At 35.8% G+C, this 20,039-nt stretch overlaps 1 protein-coding gene across 10 annotated transcripts in view; it reads right to left on the bottom strand.

Moving 5' to 3' along the window:
* The window catches only part of KCNT2 (potassium sodium-activated channel subfamily T member 2), a 347,942-nt gene that overhangs the window by 33,068 nt on the left and 294,835 nt on the right, over positions 1-20,039 (bottom strand). For 5 of the 10 annotated variants that reach the window (XR_011499411.1, XM_044762850.2, XM_070501553.1 and 2 more), the window contains one exon: positions 13,812-13,832. The exons of the other annotated variants lie outside the window; for them this stretch is intronic. Coding sequence is in view for 4 of the 5 variants with exons in the window: in XM_044762850.2 (XP_044618785.1) it covers positions 13,812-13,832 (21 nt within the window). In the remaining variant the exon portion in view is untranslated. The remainder of the gene's footprint in view (positions 1-13,811; positions 13,833-20,039) is intronic. 10 annotated transcript variants of the gene reach the window in all.

Raw genomic sequence — 20,039 nt, 5'->3', positions numbered from 1 at the left:
AATGTTATAATCCAATATGATCTCAATTAAAAAAAAATAGTCTGATTCGCACAGACCCATGGCATTGGCTAATTGATCACAGTGTTCTTAAAAGTGAAATAGATAGGAAGCCTATTAAATTTTTCTTGATCTGCATACACCTAAAATTTCTAAGTCAAATGAACAAAAATCTATCTTGCATCATAAATATAGAGAGCAACAGCCCCTCAAACAATGCCCCGATCTGATCCAGTTTACTGATGCAGAACCCTTTGAATGAAAGAGAGGCTGGCTCCTTTTGAGGAAGGGCCCCAGTATATTGCCAAAAATTAGTACCAATAATCTTTTTCCCAGCCTTCCTCAAAGGGACATACAACCTTTTACCAGGGTAACTGTGCACAGGGGAAAAGAAAATAATCAGACCTTTTGGCGACTACTGGGCACTGGCTCTGAACTGATACTAATTCCAGGAGACCCGAAACATCACTTTGGTTCACCAGTTAGAGTGGGGGCTTATGGAGGTCAGGTGATCAGTAGCTGAGGTCTGTCTCAGAGTGGACCCAGTAGGTCCCAAAACCCATCCCGTGGTTATTTCTCCAGTTCTTGAATGCATAATTGCAATAGATATATTCAGCAGCTGGCAGAATTCCCGCTTTGGGTTTCTGACCATATTGACCTAGTACGGTGGGAAAGGCCAAGTGGGAGCTGCTAGAACTGCCTCTACCTAAGAAAATAGTAAACCAAAAGAAATACCGACTTCCCAGATGGACTGCAAAATTAGTGCCATCCTCAGGGACTTGAAAGATGCAGGTTTGGTCATTCCCACCACATCCCAATTCAACTCATCTATTTGGCCTGTGTAGAAGACAGATGGATCTTGGAAAATGACAACAGATTATCCTAAGCTTAACTAGGTGGTGACTCCAACTGCAGCTGCTGCATCTAAGGTGGTTTCATTGCTTGAATAAGTTAACACATCCCTTGTTACCACGTATGCAGCTATTGATTTGGTAAACATCTTTTTCTCCATCCCTGTCAATAAGGAAGAGCAGAATCATTTTGTTCTCAGCTGGCAGGGCCAGCAAAACACATTTACTGTCCTACCTCACTGGAATATCAACTCTCCAGCCCTATGTCATAATTTAGTTTGCAAGGATCTTGATAGACTTTCCCTTCCACCAGATGTCACAGCAGTCCATTACATGGATGACATGCTGATTGGCCTAGTGAGTAAGAAGTAGCAACTACCCTCAGCTTATTGGTAAAACATTTGCATGTCAGAGGATGGGAAATAAATCTGGCAAAAACACAGGGCCCTTCTCCCTCACTGAAAATTCTAGGAGTCCAGTGGTGTGGGCCATGTTGAGATATCCTTACAAGATGAAGGATAAGTTGTTACCTCTGCTCCTCCTACAACCAAAAAAGAGGCACAACATCTAGTGGGCCTCTTTGGATTTTAGAGGCAATATGTTCCTCATTTGGGTGTGTTAGTCTGGAACATTTACAGAATGACCCCTAAAATGGCCAATTTTTAGTGGATCCCAGACAAGAGTAAGCTCTGCAACAAGTTCAGTCTGCTGTGCAACCTGCTTTGCCACTTGGGCTATGAGTTCTAGCAAATCCAATGGTGTCATTAGCAGATAGGGATGTAGTTTGGAGCCTTGGGCAGGCCCTTATGGGTGAATGGCAGCTCAAGCCCTTAGGAATTTGGAGCAAAGCCCTGCCATCCTCTATGAATGACTACTCTCCTTTGAGAATACAGAGATTCCTTAAAGCATCTCTTAGTAGCATCATACTCTGTGATTCACGTCAATGGAAAACTGCAACAACCCAATCTGGATAGAGCCACTCATGGCTCTGACCATTAAGAATAAAGGTTTGAGTCACTTTGCCGGGGGAGGTGCTCCCTGAAGGCAAAGGGAATACAGAACACAATGAGTAGTGGAAGAAAAAGTCATAAATACCAGCTATGACCACACAAACAGTTACAGAAATGACAGCTGCAATTGCCACACACATTTCTTTGTTATTTTGTTGTAAATATATTTGCCGGTGTGTGTATCAAGCAAATATTTTTGTTTTCTTGTCACTCTTATCACCCATCATGTACATAAGATGTACAGGCTTCATATCATAGTATTTAAGTACTGTTAATTTTACATCATAGTATTTCAGTTATGGGATATCAGGGAGATGAGTAAACATTACTCAAGGACTTCAGCTCCCCTTTTGTGAAGGAGTTAGTATGTTTTAATTTGTATGCAAGAGAGTTGTACTACGTTAGGTGGAATTAGGACCTTGTTATTGTCTTTATTTAGAGATTAAGTATGGTTTAAAAAGATGTGTAAGGGTGCCAAACTGAGAAGGAGTGGACTTGTGATGGTTAATTTTATGTATCAACTTGACTGGGTCATGAGGTGCCCAGACATTTGGCCAAATATCATTCTGGGTGTGTCTGCGAGAGTGTTTTTGGATGAGGTGAACATCTGAATTAGTAGACTGAGGAAAGCAGATTGTCCTCCCTGATGTAGATGGGCCTCAGCCAAGCCACTGAAGGTCTGAACAGAACAAAAGGTTAAGTTAGAAGGAAATTCCTGAGCCTGACTGCGTGAGCTGGAACATCAATCTTCTCCTGCCCTTGGACTCGACGTTCCACCACTGACTTTCCTGTTCTCAGGCCTGCAGACTTGGACTGCAACTTCTATCATTGGCTTCCTGATTCTCAGGCCAGAACTACACCATCAGCCCTCCTGGGTCTCTAGCTTATCAACTGAATATCTTGGGACTTCAAAGTCTCCATAATTTCATTAGCCAATTTCTTATAATAAATACAAACATGCACACACACACACAGAGGCATATATATATATATATCTATACGTACACATATACATATGTATAAAACCCTAACTCTAACCCTAACCTTAACCCTAGACCTAACTGCATCTTCTCTGTGTATTTTACTTTCAAAACAAAATAAACAAAACCCACCACAATATACAACATCCAAACTTGATGTCAAATGTGGGAAGGCATAGGGCTTTTGTATCCTGTCTTAGACAGAAAGACAGGAGAGAAAAAAGCAAAACAAAACACTAGACATCAGCAGAGGGAACCACATGGGCCAGAGCCACTCAGGGCCAGAGGGGGAGCCCTAGGGACACTATACAGAGGGCACAAGGTCAGCAATTATATAATATTATAATACTATATATATATATATATATATATATATATGTATATAATATTGGTTCTGTTTCTCTGGAGAACTCAGACTAATAGAGTAAGTTATAGCCCTTTACGATACCCTCTTGGTGCATGTGTGGAATCATCAGTCTCAACATCCTCAACAGATTTTGGGTGGAGGTGTCCATCCTGTCTGTGAAGGTTGGTCTCGACAATTGGCACAGCAAGCGAAGAGCCAAGGCAATGGTTACCAGCACTGACCACCACTTTCTTCTTTTGCTTTGGTTTGTTAACCAGTTGTGCTCCTGCTGGTGAGCGTGCTTTCTGAGTTGTGTTGCTGCCTACTGTCAAGCTCGTGCTTTGAGCTGTGCAATTTTATGCTGCATTTGTTGAGTCCTCCCAAGTTTCTGTTTAGATTTAACTAATCAAAGTTGGAAGTTTCGATAATCGGCATTTAAGGACAGGAGTACGAGATTGGGGCTCTTGGTAAAGCGGCCCTGTGTCATATGTCTCAGACCTCTCTGTGAGTTTCATATCGAATTGTGTGTGTAGATTCTGATAAGAAGCATGTCTGACAATAAGTTCAGGGAAGTGATTCTTGCCTTGTGACCTTGGGTTGTGTGTCTCAACCAGGCATTGGTTTCCATTCTATAGAGTGTTCAGGGCAATGACTGATGGCCTATGCATTATACAGGTCCACTGTGTGGCTGCTTGTGTACAGGGAGAGTAGTTGTCATGCTGAGGTCCACACTCCTGAAAACAGATAGCACACTAGGACCCTACGAAATGCTTCTGGTGCTGACTCTGCCTATGCCTCTGTAATGACAAAGATCCCAACCCCTACAGTTATAAGGAAAAGTACCATGGGCATAGCCAAGGGGTGAATTCAAAACTGAGTTAAGCCTTAGGTCCTTAAAATCCAATAAAGCAACCATTGCCATCAAGGAGGCCCATAACTCTGATGATACTGATTTGAGACTCTCTAGAGGAAAAGACTTATAAATATGAGCAGGGTAGAAAAGATCCCCCAAAGTGTCTAACACACAAAGACAGCAACAAGAAAAAGCTGGGCATACATGGAGAGGAAACAAAATAACTGGATTCATGGGAAGAAACAAACTCTTGAGAAAGAAGTCCACAATTTGTCCGACTTGAAAATTCTGAATTTGCTAAAGCAATTCATGTAAGACAAAAAGATAAAAGGGAGCTGATTGGCTTTGTGCCTTTACAACATAGGTTCCAGATTAACTTTAACATCTGAGATGTGCCCATTGGCAAATTTGCAGGGCCTTTTTGTTTGAGTTGGGCCTCAAATTATAGCTATGACTGGAGATCCCACTAAGTTTAAACAAAGTACCCTAAGTATGGAGAGTGTGCTAAAATTAAGGTGGGGTTATCAAATGTAAAATACAGGATAAATAAGTATGCCTCATCTTAAGCAACAGAATTATTGCCTTGCTTAAATTCCCCACGGTCATAACACCCATAGCCCAATGGGCAATACAGCCCACCTCAACAACCAAGAAAAATGTCAAATAAGTAATCTTAAACTTCACCTAAGAAAACTAGTAAAAGATGAACAAACAAAGCCAAAAGTCAGCAGAAGGAAGGAAATAATAAAAATCAGAGCAGAAATAAATAAAATAGTGACTAAAAAAAACAGTAGAAAGGATTAATGAAACTAAGAGATGGTTCTTTGAGAAGATAAACAAAATTGATAAACCCTTAGCCAGACTCACCAAGAAAGAGAGAAGGCTCAAATAAATAAAATTAGAAATGAAAGAGGAGAAATTACCTCAGATACAGCAGAAATGCAAAAGATTCTAAGAGAATACTATGAAAAACTACATGCCCACAATTTGGATAACCTGGAAGAAATAGATAAATTCTTAGACTCATACAACATCCCAAAACTGAATCAAGAAGAAATAGAGGATCTCAAAATAGACCAATCACAAGTAAAGAGATTGAAACAGTAATCAAAAACCTCCCAACAAACAAAAGTCCAGGAACAGAAGGCTTCTCTGGAGAATTCTACCAAACATTCAAAGAAGATTAATACTTATCCTTCTCAAACTATTCCAAAAAGTTGAAGAAAATGGAACACTTCCTAACTCATTCTATGAGGCCAACATTACCCTGATACCAAAACCAGACAAGGACAAGATAAAGGAGGAAAATTACAGGCCAATGTCGCTGATGAACATAGATGCAAAAATCCTCAACAAAATACTGGCAAAGCAAATATAGCAGTACATTAAAAGGATTATACACCATGATCAAGTGGGATTTATTCCAGGAATGCAGGTATGGTTCCATAACCACAATTCAATCAATATGATACACCACGTTAACAAAATTAGGAATAGGAATCACACGATCATCTCAATAGACACAGAGAAAGCATTTTATGAGCTCCAACACCCTTTTATGATAAAAACTCTCAACAAAATGGGTATAGAAGGAAAGTACCTCAACATAATAAAGGCCATATATGACAAACCCACTGCCAAAATCATACTCAACAGTGAAAAACTGAAAGCCATCCCTCTGAGAACAGGAACAAGACAAAGGTGCCCACTCTCACCATTCACATTCAGCATAGTACTGGAGGTTTTGACCAGAGTAATTAGGCAAGAAAAGGAAATAAAAGGAATCCAAATTGGAAAGGAAGAAGTGAAACTCTTGCTGTTTGCAGAAGACATGATTCTATATACAGAAAACCCTAAAGAATCCCTCAGTAAACTATTAGAAATAATCAAAAACTACAAAAGTTGAAGGTACAAGGTCAACTTATAAAAATCAGTTGCATTTCTATACACTAACAACAAACTAGCAGGAAGAGAAGTCAAGAATACAATCCCATCTACAACTGCAACAAAAAGAATAAAATACCTAGCAAAAAATTTAACCAAAGAGGTGAAAGACCCATACACTGAAAACTATAAGACATTATTGAAAGAAATTGAAAAAGATATAGAGAAACAGAAAGATATTCCATGCTCATGGGTTGGAAGAATAAACATAGTTAAAATGTCCATATTAGCCAAAGCAATCTACAGATTCAATGCAATCCCAATCAGAATCGCAATGACATTCTTCACGGAAATAGAGCAAAGAATCCTAAAATTTATATGGAACAACAAAAGACCTCTAATAACAAAAGCCATCCTGAGAAAAAAGAACAAAGCTGGAGGCATCACAATACCTGCCTTCAAAATATACTACAAAGCTATAGTAATCAAAACAGCATGGTACTGCCACAAAAACAGACACAGAGATCAACAGAACAGAACTGAAAACCCAGAAACGAACCCACATATCTATGGACAGCTAATTTTGACAATGGAACCAAGAACATACAATGGAGAAAGGAAATGGAGAAAGTCTCTTCAACAAATGGCATTGGGAAAACTGGACAGTCACATGCAAAAGAATGAAAGTAGACCATTATCTTGCACGACACACAAAAATTAACCAAAAATGGATTAAAGACTTGAATCTAAGACCTGAAACAATGAAACCCCTGAACAAAATATAGGCAGTACACTCTTTGACATTGGTCTTAGCAGCATTTTTTTCGAATACTATGTCAACTCAGGCAAGGGAAACAGAAGAAAAAAAAATAACAAATGCGACTACATCAGACTAAAAACTTTCCGCAAGGCAAAGGAAACAATGAACAAAATGAAAAGACAACCCACCAACTGGGAGAAAATATTTGCAAATCATATATGCAACAAGCGGTTAATCTCCAAAATATATAAAGAACTCATATAACTCAACAAAAACACAAACAATGCAATCAAAATATGGGCAGAGGATTTGAACAGACGTTTTTCCAAAGAAGATATACATATAGCCAACAGGCACATGAAAAGATGTTCAACATCACAAATCATCAGGGAAATGCAAATCAAAACTACAGTGAGATATCACCTTACACCTGTGAGAATGGCTATAATTACCAAGACAAAAAACAACAAACGTTGGAGAGAATGTGGGGAAAAGGGAGCCCTCATGCACTGCTGGTGGGAATGCAGACTGGTGCAGCCACCATGGAAAACACAGATGGAGATTTCTCAAAATGTTAAAAATAGAAATAGCATATGATTCAGCTATCCCACTACTGGCTATTTATCCAAGAACTTGAAATTAACGATCCAAAGAAATTTATGCACCCCTATGTTCACTGCAGCATTATTCACAATAGCCAAGATGTGGAAGCAATCCAAGAGCCCTTCTACGGATGAATGAATAAAGAAGATGTGGTGTATACATATATAGTGATATAGATAGATAGATAGATAGATACAATGGAATACCACTCAGCCATAGAAAAAGACAAAATCATCCCATATGCAGTAACACGGATGATCCTTTAGGGTTTGATGTTAGCAAAATAAGCCAGACAGAGAAAGACAAATCCTGCATGATTTCACTCATACGTGGAAGATAAACAAATACATGGATAAAGAGAATAGATTAGTAGTTTCCATCAGGGAAGGGGGCTGGAGGTGGGCAAAAGGGGTAAAGGGGCACATATGTATGGTGACGGACAAAGATTAGACTACTAATGGTGAGCACAATGAAATCTAGCCAGAAAATGATAAATAAGAAAATACATCCAAAACTACATAGTTATAAACCATTCAAATCTCAATAAAATTATTGGAAACACAATTATATAAGTTTGAGCAGATTTGAAAGGGTAACGCTTTTTGGAGAAGGATACCAGTGACTGAGTTTCAGTAAATATATATTGAACACGTGTGCAAGGCCCTGTCCAAAGTATGTGGGATACAACAATGAAAAGATGGATGTGGTATAGAGATAATCCCCTTATTTCAAGTTTTACATCTCAATACCTTCAGTTGCAGAGTATAAAGTAGAAAAGAAATAGGAAATTAAGAATATGAGAATATATAGAAACTTGATTGTCATGGAAGCCAAGGAAGGAGTAATTTTCATGGAATGGAATGGGTGATGAATTTTATCAAATAGTTCTTACTATAGCTTTTTTTCCCTTTCTAATATCCATGTCACAAATAATATTTATTGTACTAGAGACACGGAGGAGGAAAAGTAACAAGAGGGCATTAGTTTACTTCGGACCATAGCATTGCTTATGATGGGAGGTTTTTTTTAATATATTCTGCATCTTCCATTCATACAAGTGTGTGGTATCGAGGTTACTGGTGATCCTGAGAAGTGAATTTTCTAAAGAGCAATTTGCAATAGTTAAGGGTTAATATTTCTTAAAGTATTCATAACACTTTTGAGGTGTGGTGTTCAGAAATATATTTAAGCGTTTAACAAAATTGCTTTTATGTCATGTTTCTATAGCATATGGCTCTACCAATGCCACTAACACTATTTTTTTCATTATTTTTCTTATGGAGTTGGACATCTCTACTTTCTTTCACTGTGCAGTAGGGGAATGTTTTTATGTTCTCTGAAGGTATAGCATCTCTTTTCTCTTCAAAATGATGCATAAGTTCTTTTAAAGGTGGGGAGATAATATTATCAGCATCAGAATTATTATTACTGTACATTTGGTAACTACTTTTTTTGTAGGTCTCAAGACATGTCTTCTCTCTTCTAATAGTTATTTAATATTGACTGTAATGTCCCATGTTGATGCCTGTCCCATAGGTCAGAATCAAAGTGCAGCCCAAATCAAGACTGATTTCATCATCAACTTTTGGTTTATAAACTAAAAAGTGCTTTTCCTTAAACAAATGGTTTATGTTTAGAAATAACCAAATGTAAGAGTATATTTGCTTTCTACATAAAACATCCTTTTTAAGTATATATATATTTAAGGTTTTATGAGTTATATATGCTTATATACGTGTGTAGAGTATATTTTTATACAGCTGAATAGCTTTAAACTCCAAAATTGACTAAAACAAAGAAAATCAACAAATAGAAGAGTATGGTATAAGCGGACAGGTTTAACATACCAATAAAGGCACTGAAATGCTTTGTATAATTAGAATCAGTTTGATTGCCAGCTCTGTCATCTTCACAGTACAATCTTCACATGATTTTCCAGAATTACAGGAATATAGAGCCTAAAGCAATGGTTTCGACCATGTGTCTATGTGTGCGTGTATGTAGACCCTACATACTGTAGGGTAGGTCAGGGGGCTATCATTCTATCCCCTCCAGCACATTCCAGTCCAGAAGAAAGGACTTAAGCACAGAAAGTTCTGAAAAACTGTTATAGTGATTCTAACATGAGTACAGCACCAATTTCACCATGCCCAAAACATTTTAAACACACACATGCACACAGAACCCCCCTCTCTTTTCCAGCATTTGAGAACCGCTGCCCTAAATCATATACCAGTGGTGGATAAATGAGCTTGTTGAAAGAAAATTTCTATGATATATGTAATGCCTTAATTAAAGAATAGATACAATGATATAAGATTTGGTAGATATGAATATTCATATTCTTATCTAAAGAATCTGCATAAAACAATTTTATGGGTCCAAGTAAACCATTGCTTACAGATCACCACTCCCTCATGAAGAGCTGGGTGGCATAGATCAACCTGATAACTTTCCATCTGGTTCTGAATTCATAGACTCTAGCAGCCATTCATTCAACAAGGAATTGTGAATAAAGGCTTTTAACTTACTTCCTGTAGGAGTGTGAAATGAAAGAAAGATTTCCACACAGCTGAAGATAGTGGACAGAATGCCATGACAATGCAGTTAAATTAAATCAAATAAATTGGATGCATTTAAATAGCTTCTTGCTAATATGCATGCCAGTAAGACTCTTATTAAGTTAAGGAAAGTAAATAATGAAAATAAGAAATGCTTTCCTGGGGTTGGAAAGGAACAAGATAAGAATCATCAGAGCTAGAAAATATTACAAATAAGAATTATGAAATAAAGTAAGAAAAAGATTCGAGTAAAAGTTTTATGAAAGAAAATTACAAAGGAACTCAGACTTATGGAGTGTGTGTGTCTATGATTTAGAAGGCGCTGAGGTTAGTGAAATTATGTGTTTGACTAATATTGCAAGGTATTTATTGAAATAACAAGAATATTTACTATTACCTTACTTATAAATTTAAATGTTTTGACACAAACATTTCTGGGGCAGATCACTCAAAAATGATGCACCAGTGAAAAATGATGCAATAACATCTACGTTACTCTATGTTCTTTGCCACAGAATTATTTGCCACTTATTCTGAAAATTCATTTACACTTTTCTTACTTTTTCTAACTTGTGAAGTGATAATATATACTCCTTTCTTAACCTTTCTTCTGCTGCGTGTTGAGAATAGCTCATGTTCATACGCAGCTAGTAAAAGGAAAAGCCAACATTTAAACCCAGAGCATTTGGTTCAAGTTCAGTGCTCATTTGGCCAGGTAAAATAATTGGATAAATGATTTGTACCATGAACAAGACTGAAGGAGTATCAATAAATAACGACTAGAATATACAGTATCTTAAAATATAGCAACAAGAAATTTGACTTGATGTAGCAGGCAACAAGCATCCATTATAGATTTTTCATCCTGTGAGTAAAGTAAGGAAAATGATCATTTATCTATCTGCACCATGCAAGACATTAAAGGGAAGAACATTTGGAAATATCAAATCTAAGAGGTAATTAAATCCAAGAATAGGCATAAAACTTTGATGTCAGTTTCTGAGAAATCTTTCTCATGTTTAATGATGCATTCCAAACTTAGATGAGTGCATTTGGTCCCCAGTGGTGCTCAATAAATATTTATAATTCCAGCAGATGATAAAATGGAGAGGCTCTGGAAGATAATGAATTTATTCTTCATGTTTAGGAATTAGAAGAGTGAGGGAAGGAAATAGGAATTTGTTATCCATCAACATAGAGGTAACCACTGAACCACAAGAGACAATGAGTGCTCTGAGCAATGAGTGTAGCAAAAGACTATAAACACAGCTTTAGTAAACACCTGATTATTTTTCAGTGTCAATTCCCATGTTGATTCTCAAACAAAGCATTTGGGGACCTCAAAGCAGATGGTGGAAAGAGAGAAGTGGCCAGAAAGTGGTAGCAGTTGCTGCAGTGAAAGCTAGCAATTAAACAACGAGGGTCTGGTGTCACATAGTGATAAATTCTAAAACCAGGTCTGCTATCTTCTGAGTTTTTTATCCTGGTCAAGTTAACTAAGTCTCTGTTCACTTAAAAATGGGAGTAATAGTATCTGCCATATTGGCTTGTTGTGAGAATTAAATAAAATAATAAAGTGCTTAGCGTTGTGCAGGAATCAAGATTAAGGCTCTGGGAGAGACTAATTGCAATGGAACTTAGCGTACCCTCAGGTGGATAACGGAGTACTTTCTGGAAACTGAAGATGAAACCCAGTGCTAAGAAAGGAGACAAAGGCGGACTGCTGTATCTCCTTGGACTCTTGAGTTTCAGAGCTAATCCCAGGAACAAGGGATTAGAAACAAGCCTTCAGATGGAAAAGCACAGTAGCAGCATCTAAAACGAGCTGTTACAGGCTGAAATTGAGCAGCAGAAGGAGAAAAAAATAGTTTAAGAAACAAACCAGTGAAAACAGATAAAACAGGAATAATTTGTAATATGAAAAGCAAGAATAAGGGAATCTTAAGATGTAGGAGATAATGAACCCTGGGAAAGTTTATAGGATGTTTAAACGAATTAAAACTAATTCAAATTCCAATGATTTGGGCTGAAAGAGATTTTTAGTGATGCAAGGAGAGGATTAACAAAGCAGTGGGGAGAAACTGTTGGAGACATGGAGAGGCATAGAATGGACAGTGTGTCTGAACTTTTCTGTGTTTAACGGAACAGTAAAATAAGAAAAAGCTAGAATAACAGGGGGAAAATCCTTGAGAATTGGGGAAATCTGTACATATTTGAAGGTAAAAGGAGAGAGTTGAGGGAGAGGGGAAAAACAAACATACCAAAAAAGCCTAGAGCTGGACAGTAAAGAAATTGTAGAAGAAATAAGTGGAATTATAAGGATAAATACATTAATATCCAAAGTACAATTAGAGCTCTTCTTTTCATAAAAAGGACTGTAAGAAGGATGCCTATATGAGAAGACTCAAATTTGCCAGCAAATGGGAGGGAAAACACTTTACTTATACAGGGAATTGACTGGAGGATTTTGAGAGCTAGAATAATAGTTATGAGAAAGAAAGCAATTAGCGGAAAAAAATTTATCAGAGTCAACTTACAACTTGGCTACCAAGATTCAGAAATGAGTCAAACCTTTGCTTTCCTGCATCTGAAACAGAAAATATACATCTAATACAGCAAATATAAGAACTCTAAGATGAGCTCCCTAAACCCGGTATGTGCCAGAGATATGTTCTGCAATGAGTGAAAATTTTAATTTGCTCAACCTGCAGGCTGCCATGGTAGCTGCATCTTCTGACCAGCTTCATGCCAAGCTAACATTAACATTTTCTATGTGTACCAAGATGTGAAAAAGGTTGGAACGCTCTGCTCTAAAACCATATTCATACAGCCCAAAGTGAAGCTTCCTTGACAAACATTTAGTAAATTCCGAAAGATTCAATATACAGGAAAACAAAATAAGAATATTTAAAAATACAATAGAATTAAAGGTTATAAAACCTAAATAAATAATTTAAGATGTTCAAAATAATTTAATAAAGAGAATTTGCATTCACTATATGGATCCAAATCTATGATGTAGAAGAAACAACGGCAATCATGTGTCAAAAATGTGGATATTATGATAATATAGGACTTTTCTCCAAAATTAAACAAGCTCAAAAATAGACTTGTACTCTTAGTGTATAACTTTGACATACAAGGTTATACTTCGAGGTCTGCCTTCTGCTGTGGCTTTGACATTCAAAACAGTTTTTAAAGTTGAATATGTTTTTATATTTGTAACGGTTTCAGAAATTATATTAATGCTTAGGAGGTTGTGTTAAGTACTAAGACTATAATGACGATTATTTAAAGTAGTTTTTATGAAGAAAATGGGAAGTAAAATTAAAAATGCAAGTCACATGAAGATAACATCAAGGTTTTGGGAATATAAGAAGCATATGTATACATACATATGTTATTAAGAATTTTAGATATATTGTAGTAAATCATTTATTATCACAGGTTAATATTATTAAATGTTCAAATAATGGCCTCTTTAAGACACTAAGTTAAAGGTATTAAAGAATACGTTCAACATTAAAGAGCGTACTAAAGAAATCGATCACAGGTCTTATTGTTTCCGTAACTCTTTCTAGAGGGACCAGCCGACAAGGAAGTACACTAAAAGGATGTTTTCCATCACGTGACCTTTGCTCCCTTTCAGTTCCAGCTGATTGCTCAAGGACAGACCATCCACAGAGGGTAACTGACTAGTTGGAAATGACCCCATACAGTCAAACATACGATTGCATTAATATCTAAACACAATTTGAAGACAAACAGGTAACATTAATTTGCAATTCTGTTAGGAAAATATGAATACTCTAACTTAAAAATAGAACATCTAAAAGCATTTTACCTTAATTTCTTGTGTGTTAAAATCTGAAATATTGAATTCAATCTTTAATATTCTCTGCCTTTAACAGCTCTGAATTCCTATATGAAACCATTTGAGGAAAGGGAGACAAGCAAAGTACTTACTTGTGATGCTATTTCTCGAGACTGACACAAAGGGAGGAAAAAAGAAACACACAAAATGTGGTTTAGACAATGAGTAAACAATACATACATGAAACAATCAACAACAAAGACAAAACAGGACAGCTACCCACAGAACACTTAAAACTGAACTATGTGTTTATTTATCATAGGGCTTTGGAATAAAATTAGGTAAAGAATAAGCTATCATCTTTAAAGTTTACCAGAATGTTGTTCATTAGATTGTTTTTGGGTTTTTTTGTTTTTTGTTTTTTTAAAGATTGGCACCTGAGCTAACATCTGTTGCCAATCTTCTCTCTCTCTCTCTCTTTTTCTTCTTCTTCTCCCCAAAGCCCCCCAGTACATAGTTGTATATTCTAGTTACAGGTCTTTCTGGGTCTGCTATGTGGGACTCCACCTCAGCAGGCCTTGATGAGTCGTGCTAGGTCTGTGACCAGGATCCAAACCAGTGAAACTCTACGCCACTGAAACAGAGCATACAAACTTAACCACTCAGCCATGTGGCTGGCCCCTTTGTTTCTGCTAAAATTGTCTTTCTAAGATTTGATAGAAAGAAAAAATGGCACCAGTATAAGGAAATAAAACAATTGATAGAAGCTTATGAGACTACTGTATTCATGAGAGAATATTTCACATAATTATTGACATTCAATAATCAGTATTGATATTAACACCTGTGCTATATTTTAAAATTTAGAAAATTATAGTAAGATTAGTTTCCTACTAAGTATACATTTAAGTAAGTTATAGAAATATTGTGAGCTTTCGCATGGGTTATAGAGTATAAAAATTGATCTGTTCAGTCACCATATAACCCCTAAATTTTAGAAGTTATAAAAATCACGCTATCTTATTCTTCAGTTCTAAGGAAGAATATTTTATCCGTTTTTCAATACATAGAAGTGAAATTTTCAATTATATTCTTTGGCGTAATATAACTCAAGTGTAACTCATTATCTACCATTCTAACTATTATAAATATGAAAATTGCATCATAAACATTTCATTATAGGTTTCTTGAAACTGTTTATCTCAGGATTCTTAACACACGACCTAATGGAATAAATGTTGTTTGAGTCAACAACAGCAGAGAATGGGCGGCTAGAATTTCAAAACTATTCTATCTTAATTCTTACCAAAATAATATTGTTAATGTGATTTTGTGAAAGGTATACTTTTATTTTAATAATAGACTTAAAATATTATGTTCCAATTTAATAGTAAAGAGTTACTGATTGGTAGATGGGACAGTCAATAATTATTCCATTATGCATATTTTTTAAAGCTACAGGGCTTATGGACCGTATGAAGGTGACCAACAATTAGAGTAACATATTCCACAAATTTATTATGTGGTTTTTAAAGATGTTGGTACTTTAATACATCTTAAAATGATCTCTTTCTAATTTCTAGTAAAATTTCACTGGTTATAGTACACTGCGGGCAAATGTGATTTTCAGTACACTGGAAAACTGGAGGCAAATATGGTTCCACAGTTTCTTACCAAAGAACCATAGGAACAAATATGTTTATTAATTCAGAATTTTTCAGATTTTGGAAGAATAGTGCTATATCATATACTGTATGGTAAGTGATACCCCTAGTGGGTCTTGGATAGCATTTTATAATAAAAAATCAGTATTTCAGCAATGAAAAGTATAAATATTCACTTTAAGTAGAATAATAAATGTTATAAATAATCTCATAACAATTCAAGTGAGCTTTTGTCACCAAATGAGTTTAGTAAGCTTTTTGGGTTTCAGAATTGTGGATAAAGGATAGTGGACAGAAATATTGTTCTTCTTTGCCCCCAAAAGGAGCAAGAGTCCTTGTCTATCCTGTATTTGTTTTTTGAACCAGGAGATTCTGATGTTTACCAAAATACCCTTAAATAGACCCATATAGAAGGTGGTAGAAGTTCTTCTGGCAAAGTGATACAGGACTAGGTAAAAAAGGGGCAGACCAGCTGTACCCTACTTTCCATGGACTGTTTTTCTCGTCCCCATATGCACCTCCACTTTTCTATGTGTTTGTATAAATCCTCCTTCCACTGATATATAGTCTACCCAAAACCCTGAGATTGTTTGCCAGGTCTTTTATAAATTTTATAATTTTAATTATGAATATTCTTTATCATCATTTGTCTTTTCAAAGATGTCTGCTAAAGTATTCAGTTCTTCCCCCACACCCACAGCCAAAGCGGTGATATAACTTATAATAACTTTTTTTTTTCTCTACATACATAGAAGACGAGAAGATATTGAAGACAGACTAGAAAATGATGTGGCACGAGAATGTGCATCTGCCTTTAAAATGTTTTATTTTTTTGACTCCATGAAATAAGAAGGAAGCAAGAGTTTTTATATTCTTAAATGTTGGCATTTAATTAAAAATTCTTCATAAAATAGGATAGAATTTAACACTGGAAAGTATAAACCAAAGAAATGATCAATAAATGGGTCTAATATGACTACTTTATGGCTATATATGTATTGGTTATTGTTTTTATTAGCTATAAATATATAGTTTAAGTAGTCAGAAAATACTACGGTTTATTTTAAAAAATAGCACCTTCCACCATAATTTCTTGTTTCCCCCTCATAGGAACCATCAACTTTTACCTCTGTAAACTGAATATACTGCTCTTTATCTCTCTGTTTCTATGAAACACACTTGATTGTTATTTTTAAATTTTTTCAGTTTCTGCATTTATCTATTGACTTCTCCCTCTGGAAGAAGAGGAATTAATCTTTTCCACCTATTCAACTACCCTTGCCGTCTCCCATTATTTCAAAATAGTTCAAGTGTAATTTTGGTTAGATCAAAATTCAGGGCATATTATGACTAAGTACAATTTACAGATGGGCAATATAGGAAACATAGTTTCTATTCATTTCCTGCACAAATGTTTTGTTGTTGGTTGTGGTCTTGTACTCTTAGAGTTAATAATTGTCTTATTTTATTAATTGTTTAGTTAGACATGTACTTAAGAATTCACCATAAACTCTTTGGCAATTGTATAAGATATTTCTGCAACATTAAGATGCATCAGGTTCTACAGATGTCATCTTCCTGAAGAAATCTCTTTGAAGCCTTCTGATCTGCTCCATGTTGCCCTTATGCCTGGTGGTCCTTTCCTCACCATTCTGGAAATTTCCTTGGCCTCATACTTGTTGCCTGGTTCCCATAAAATGTCTGGTGACCCTCCAAATAGTGACCATCCCTTGGTCTCCATCTTCTCCTCTCCTTCAGTATTCTGAAATTTTATGATGCTGTATGAGTCTACTTTAATGTCTTGCGGGGGGCACCTGGTGACCCTTCAGGTTTGGAAACTAATACACTTCTGTTCTGAGATTATTCCTAAATTACTGCACTGATATTTCTTCAATTTTGCTGCATTTTCTCTTCATGGATGTCTTATAATTCATATCTTAGACCTCCTGGATTTGTTCTCTAATTTTATCTTATCTTTACTATTTCCATGTTCGAACTTTTGCTCTAATTTCTCAATGATTTCCTCAACTTCATGGTACAGACATTTTCATTTCTGCTAGTATATTTCATTTCCCAAGAATTCTTTTTTTTTTCTGAATGTTCTTTTAGAACTATAGCTTCCTGGTCACCCTTCATCCTTGTAATATCATTTTAATAATATTAATTATAGCTTTTCAATATATAACTTTACTAACATATTTTACATATCATATAATTCACTCTCATCTAGTGTAAAATTCAGGGATACTTTAGTAAATCTATCAAGTTCTATAACAATCACCATAAGTCAGTTTTAGAATATTTCCATCAATCCAGTAAGTGCCATCATGTTCATTAACTGTTGCTCCCCATTCCTTAGGCAATCACTAATCTACTTTCTGTCTGTATAGTCCTCTTTTATGACATTTCATATACTTGGAATCACACAACATGTGGTCTCTTGAGTCTTCCTCTTTCCTTTAACATGATGTTTTTGGATTCCGCCAAGGTGCAGCACATATGAGTAGCTTGTCTCTTTTTACTGCTAACTACTATTCTATGGTATGGATATGCCACATTTCATCATCTGTTCACTAGTTGGTGAACATTTGGATTGTTTCCAATTTTTGGCTATTATGAATAATACTGCTAAGAACATTCATGTGCACGTCTTTGTGTAGATATACTTTTATTTCTCTTGGGTAAATACTTAGGAGTGGAAGTTTTTATTTTATGTTTTGAAATTTTCTTTTCTCTTCTTTGTTTATTTTGGTTTCTCTATTTCATGTTATTTCCTGAAATAGGGAATTTTTAATTGTCTTCCCATATATAAGAGTAGAGGGCTAATAAATTGATTGAAAGCTCTGGGTGAGATTCTTCTCGTGAGTTTCCTGGTCATCCGGCTGGATGAATGAATGAACTGGAGAATCTCCTATGTCTGTATTTTTAGGTCTTTCTACCTGGCTTGCTCAGATCTCCTAGGGAAGACTTTTCAATCTGCTACTGAAATCTAAAGTATACAGACTGTACCCTTTCACTTAGCTCTCCGAATTCAGTGTGGTACTACTGCCCTCAGTGCCGCCCAGTGCCCCCCAGTCCACAGACCACCTGGGTAGCCTCTCCGTAGAATCAGTCTTCAGTCTTTGCCAGTGTGGGGTGAGGGACAGCAGCACAGCTGTGCAAACTGTCAGGGAGAATGGGGATCTGACAGCTCTCCAAGCAGGAATATGTCAGACTCTTCAATTCTAATTATTGGATCAAGTTTCTACCTTCTGAAATCTGGTGTCTTTCTTTAATCAAAGTAAGAGAATATTGGCATTTGGGGCAATGATTAATTATTTGAATTCTAACACTTGAATTTTCTTGAACCATCTGAGATTTGAATGAGACAGTGGAATGGAGGAACCATTCTTTCATTTTATTAGATTCACTAAACTCTTATTCTGTGTTTTTATATGATTGGGAAAATAAGAATGTGCTCCTCTTCACACAAAAGCCAATGTCTTTACTGAGTTAATATTTAATTAACGTCTCCCTATTTTTTATTAAAAAGAAGATTGACTTAAGGGATATTTACTTTAATGGTACTTTTGCATCTTGCAAAACTATGATTGAAGGTAGATACTGTTCATCACATTACCTTAAAATTTCTTATAAGGAAACTCACAATATACTCATTCTTTTAATAGTGAGCAGGAAAAACAACTCTTTCTCGAGATGAACTTGTATCTTTTATCTATCCGACTACAGTTATTACATACCTCAACAGTTGTATTTTTGCTTTATTTGCCAGGAAAATAAAAGCAGAATTCCAACTCAACTGTAGGGGTCAGTTCATTTTAGACATAGAGTAACATTAATTTCTCTGCCTATATTAATATACTTTGTTGTAAAAATTCTTGATGGTCCTATTTTTATCTTTAATTATTTTAATTGCCTTCTTTTTCTCTACAATAGGTGGAATGCAAAACTTAAATGAAAATATTTGTGCCAAAAGATGAATTGAAGTCAATGCAAGAAAACAGGAGGTATCACCTTTATTTAGCCCAATTTCACTTGATCTTCTTAAGAATGTGTGTTTTTCAAATGAACTAGATGTCTGGGGATTTACAAACATTTTACTGAGGTGACCTTTATTTGTGATGGGAAGAATTGACCAAAATGTAATGTTAAATGCTCCTTGATGGCAATACAAATATTTAATTATCCTTTCCCTACCTACACTGTAAACAGCATACAATGAAGTCCTTTCATAGTATGAAATGACTGACATGGATATGGGCTAGACCAAAGGCGGAATTTACAATTTTCAAATTCATGAAGCCTACATATAAGAACATGATAAAACTCTGATGTATGGAAACCTTCTTCATACTTACCAAGTTCAAATATGAAATGGTTGTTAGTTATGAAAGCACTTGTCTCTTCTAACTTTTAATCAAATAATTTTTTGAATCCAGTATTCCTAAAATGTTAGTCATATCTAGACAAACTATCATACATATTTAACTATCTGGTATCTTTCTCCTGTCAATCATTCCTGATTTTCTCTGATTTGGTCTTGCTCTTTGTGGTGTGAAACACAGGGACCACAGCCAATGATGAACTCAGATTCGGTAGAAGAGATAGCAATAAAGTTCCTTTTAGCATTCCTGACGCTACGGTGAAACCAACTCAATATCACTTATTTAACTGTCAAACTATAAATTCTAACCAAAAAAAACCCCAAAATCTACT

This window comes from Equus asinus, chromosome 30 (assembly GCF_041296235.1).
Source record: "Equus asinus isolate D_3611 breed Donkey chromosome 30, EquAss-T2T_v2, whole genome shotgun sequence".
Taxonomy (NCBI): Eukaryota; Metazoa; Chordata; class Mammalia; order Perissodactyla; family Equidae; genus Equus; species Equus asinus.
The sequence above is the reverse complement of the archived record's forward strand: the minus strand, read 5'-3'. Positions and strand labels throughout refer to the sequence as shown.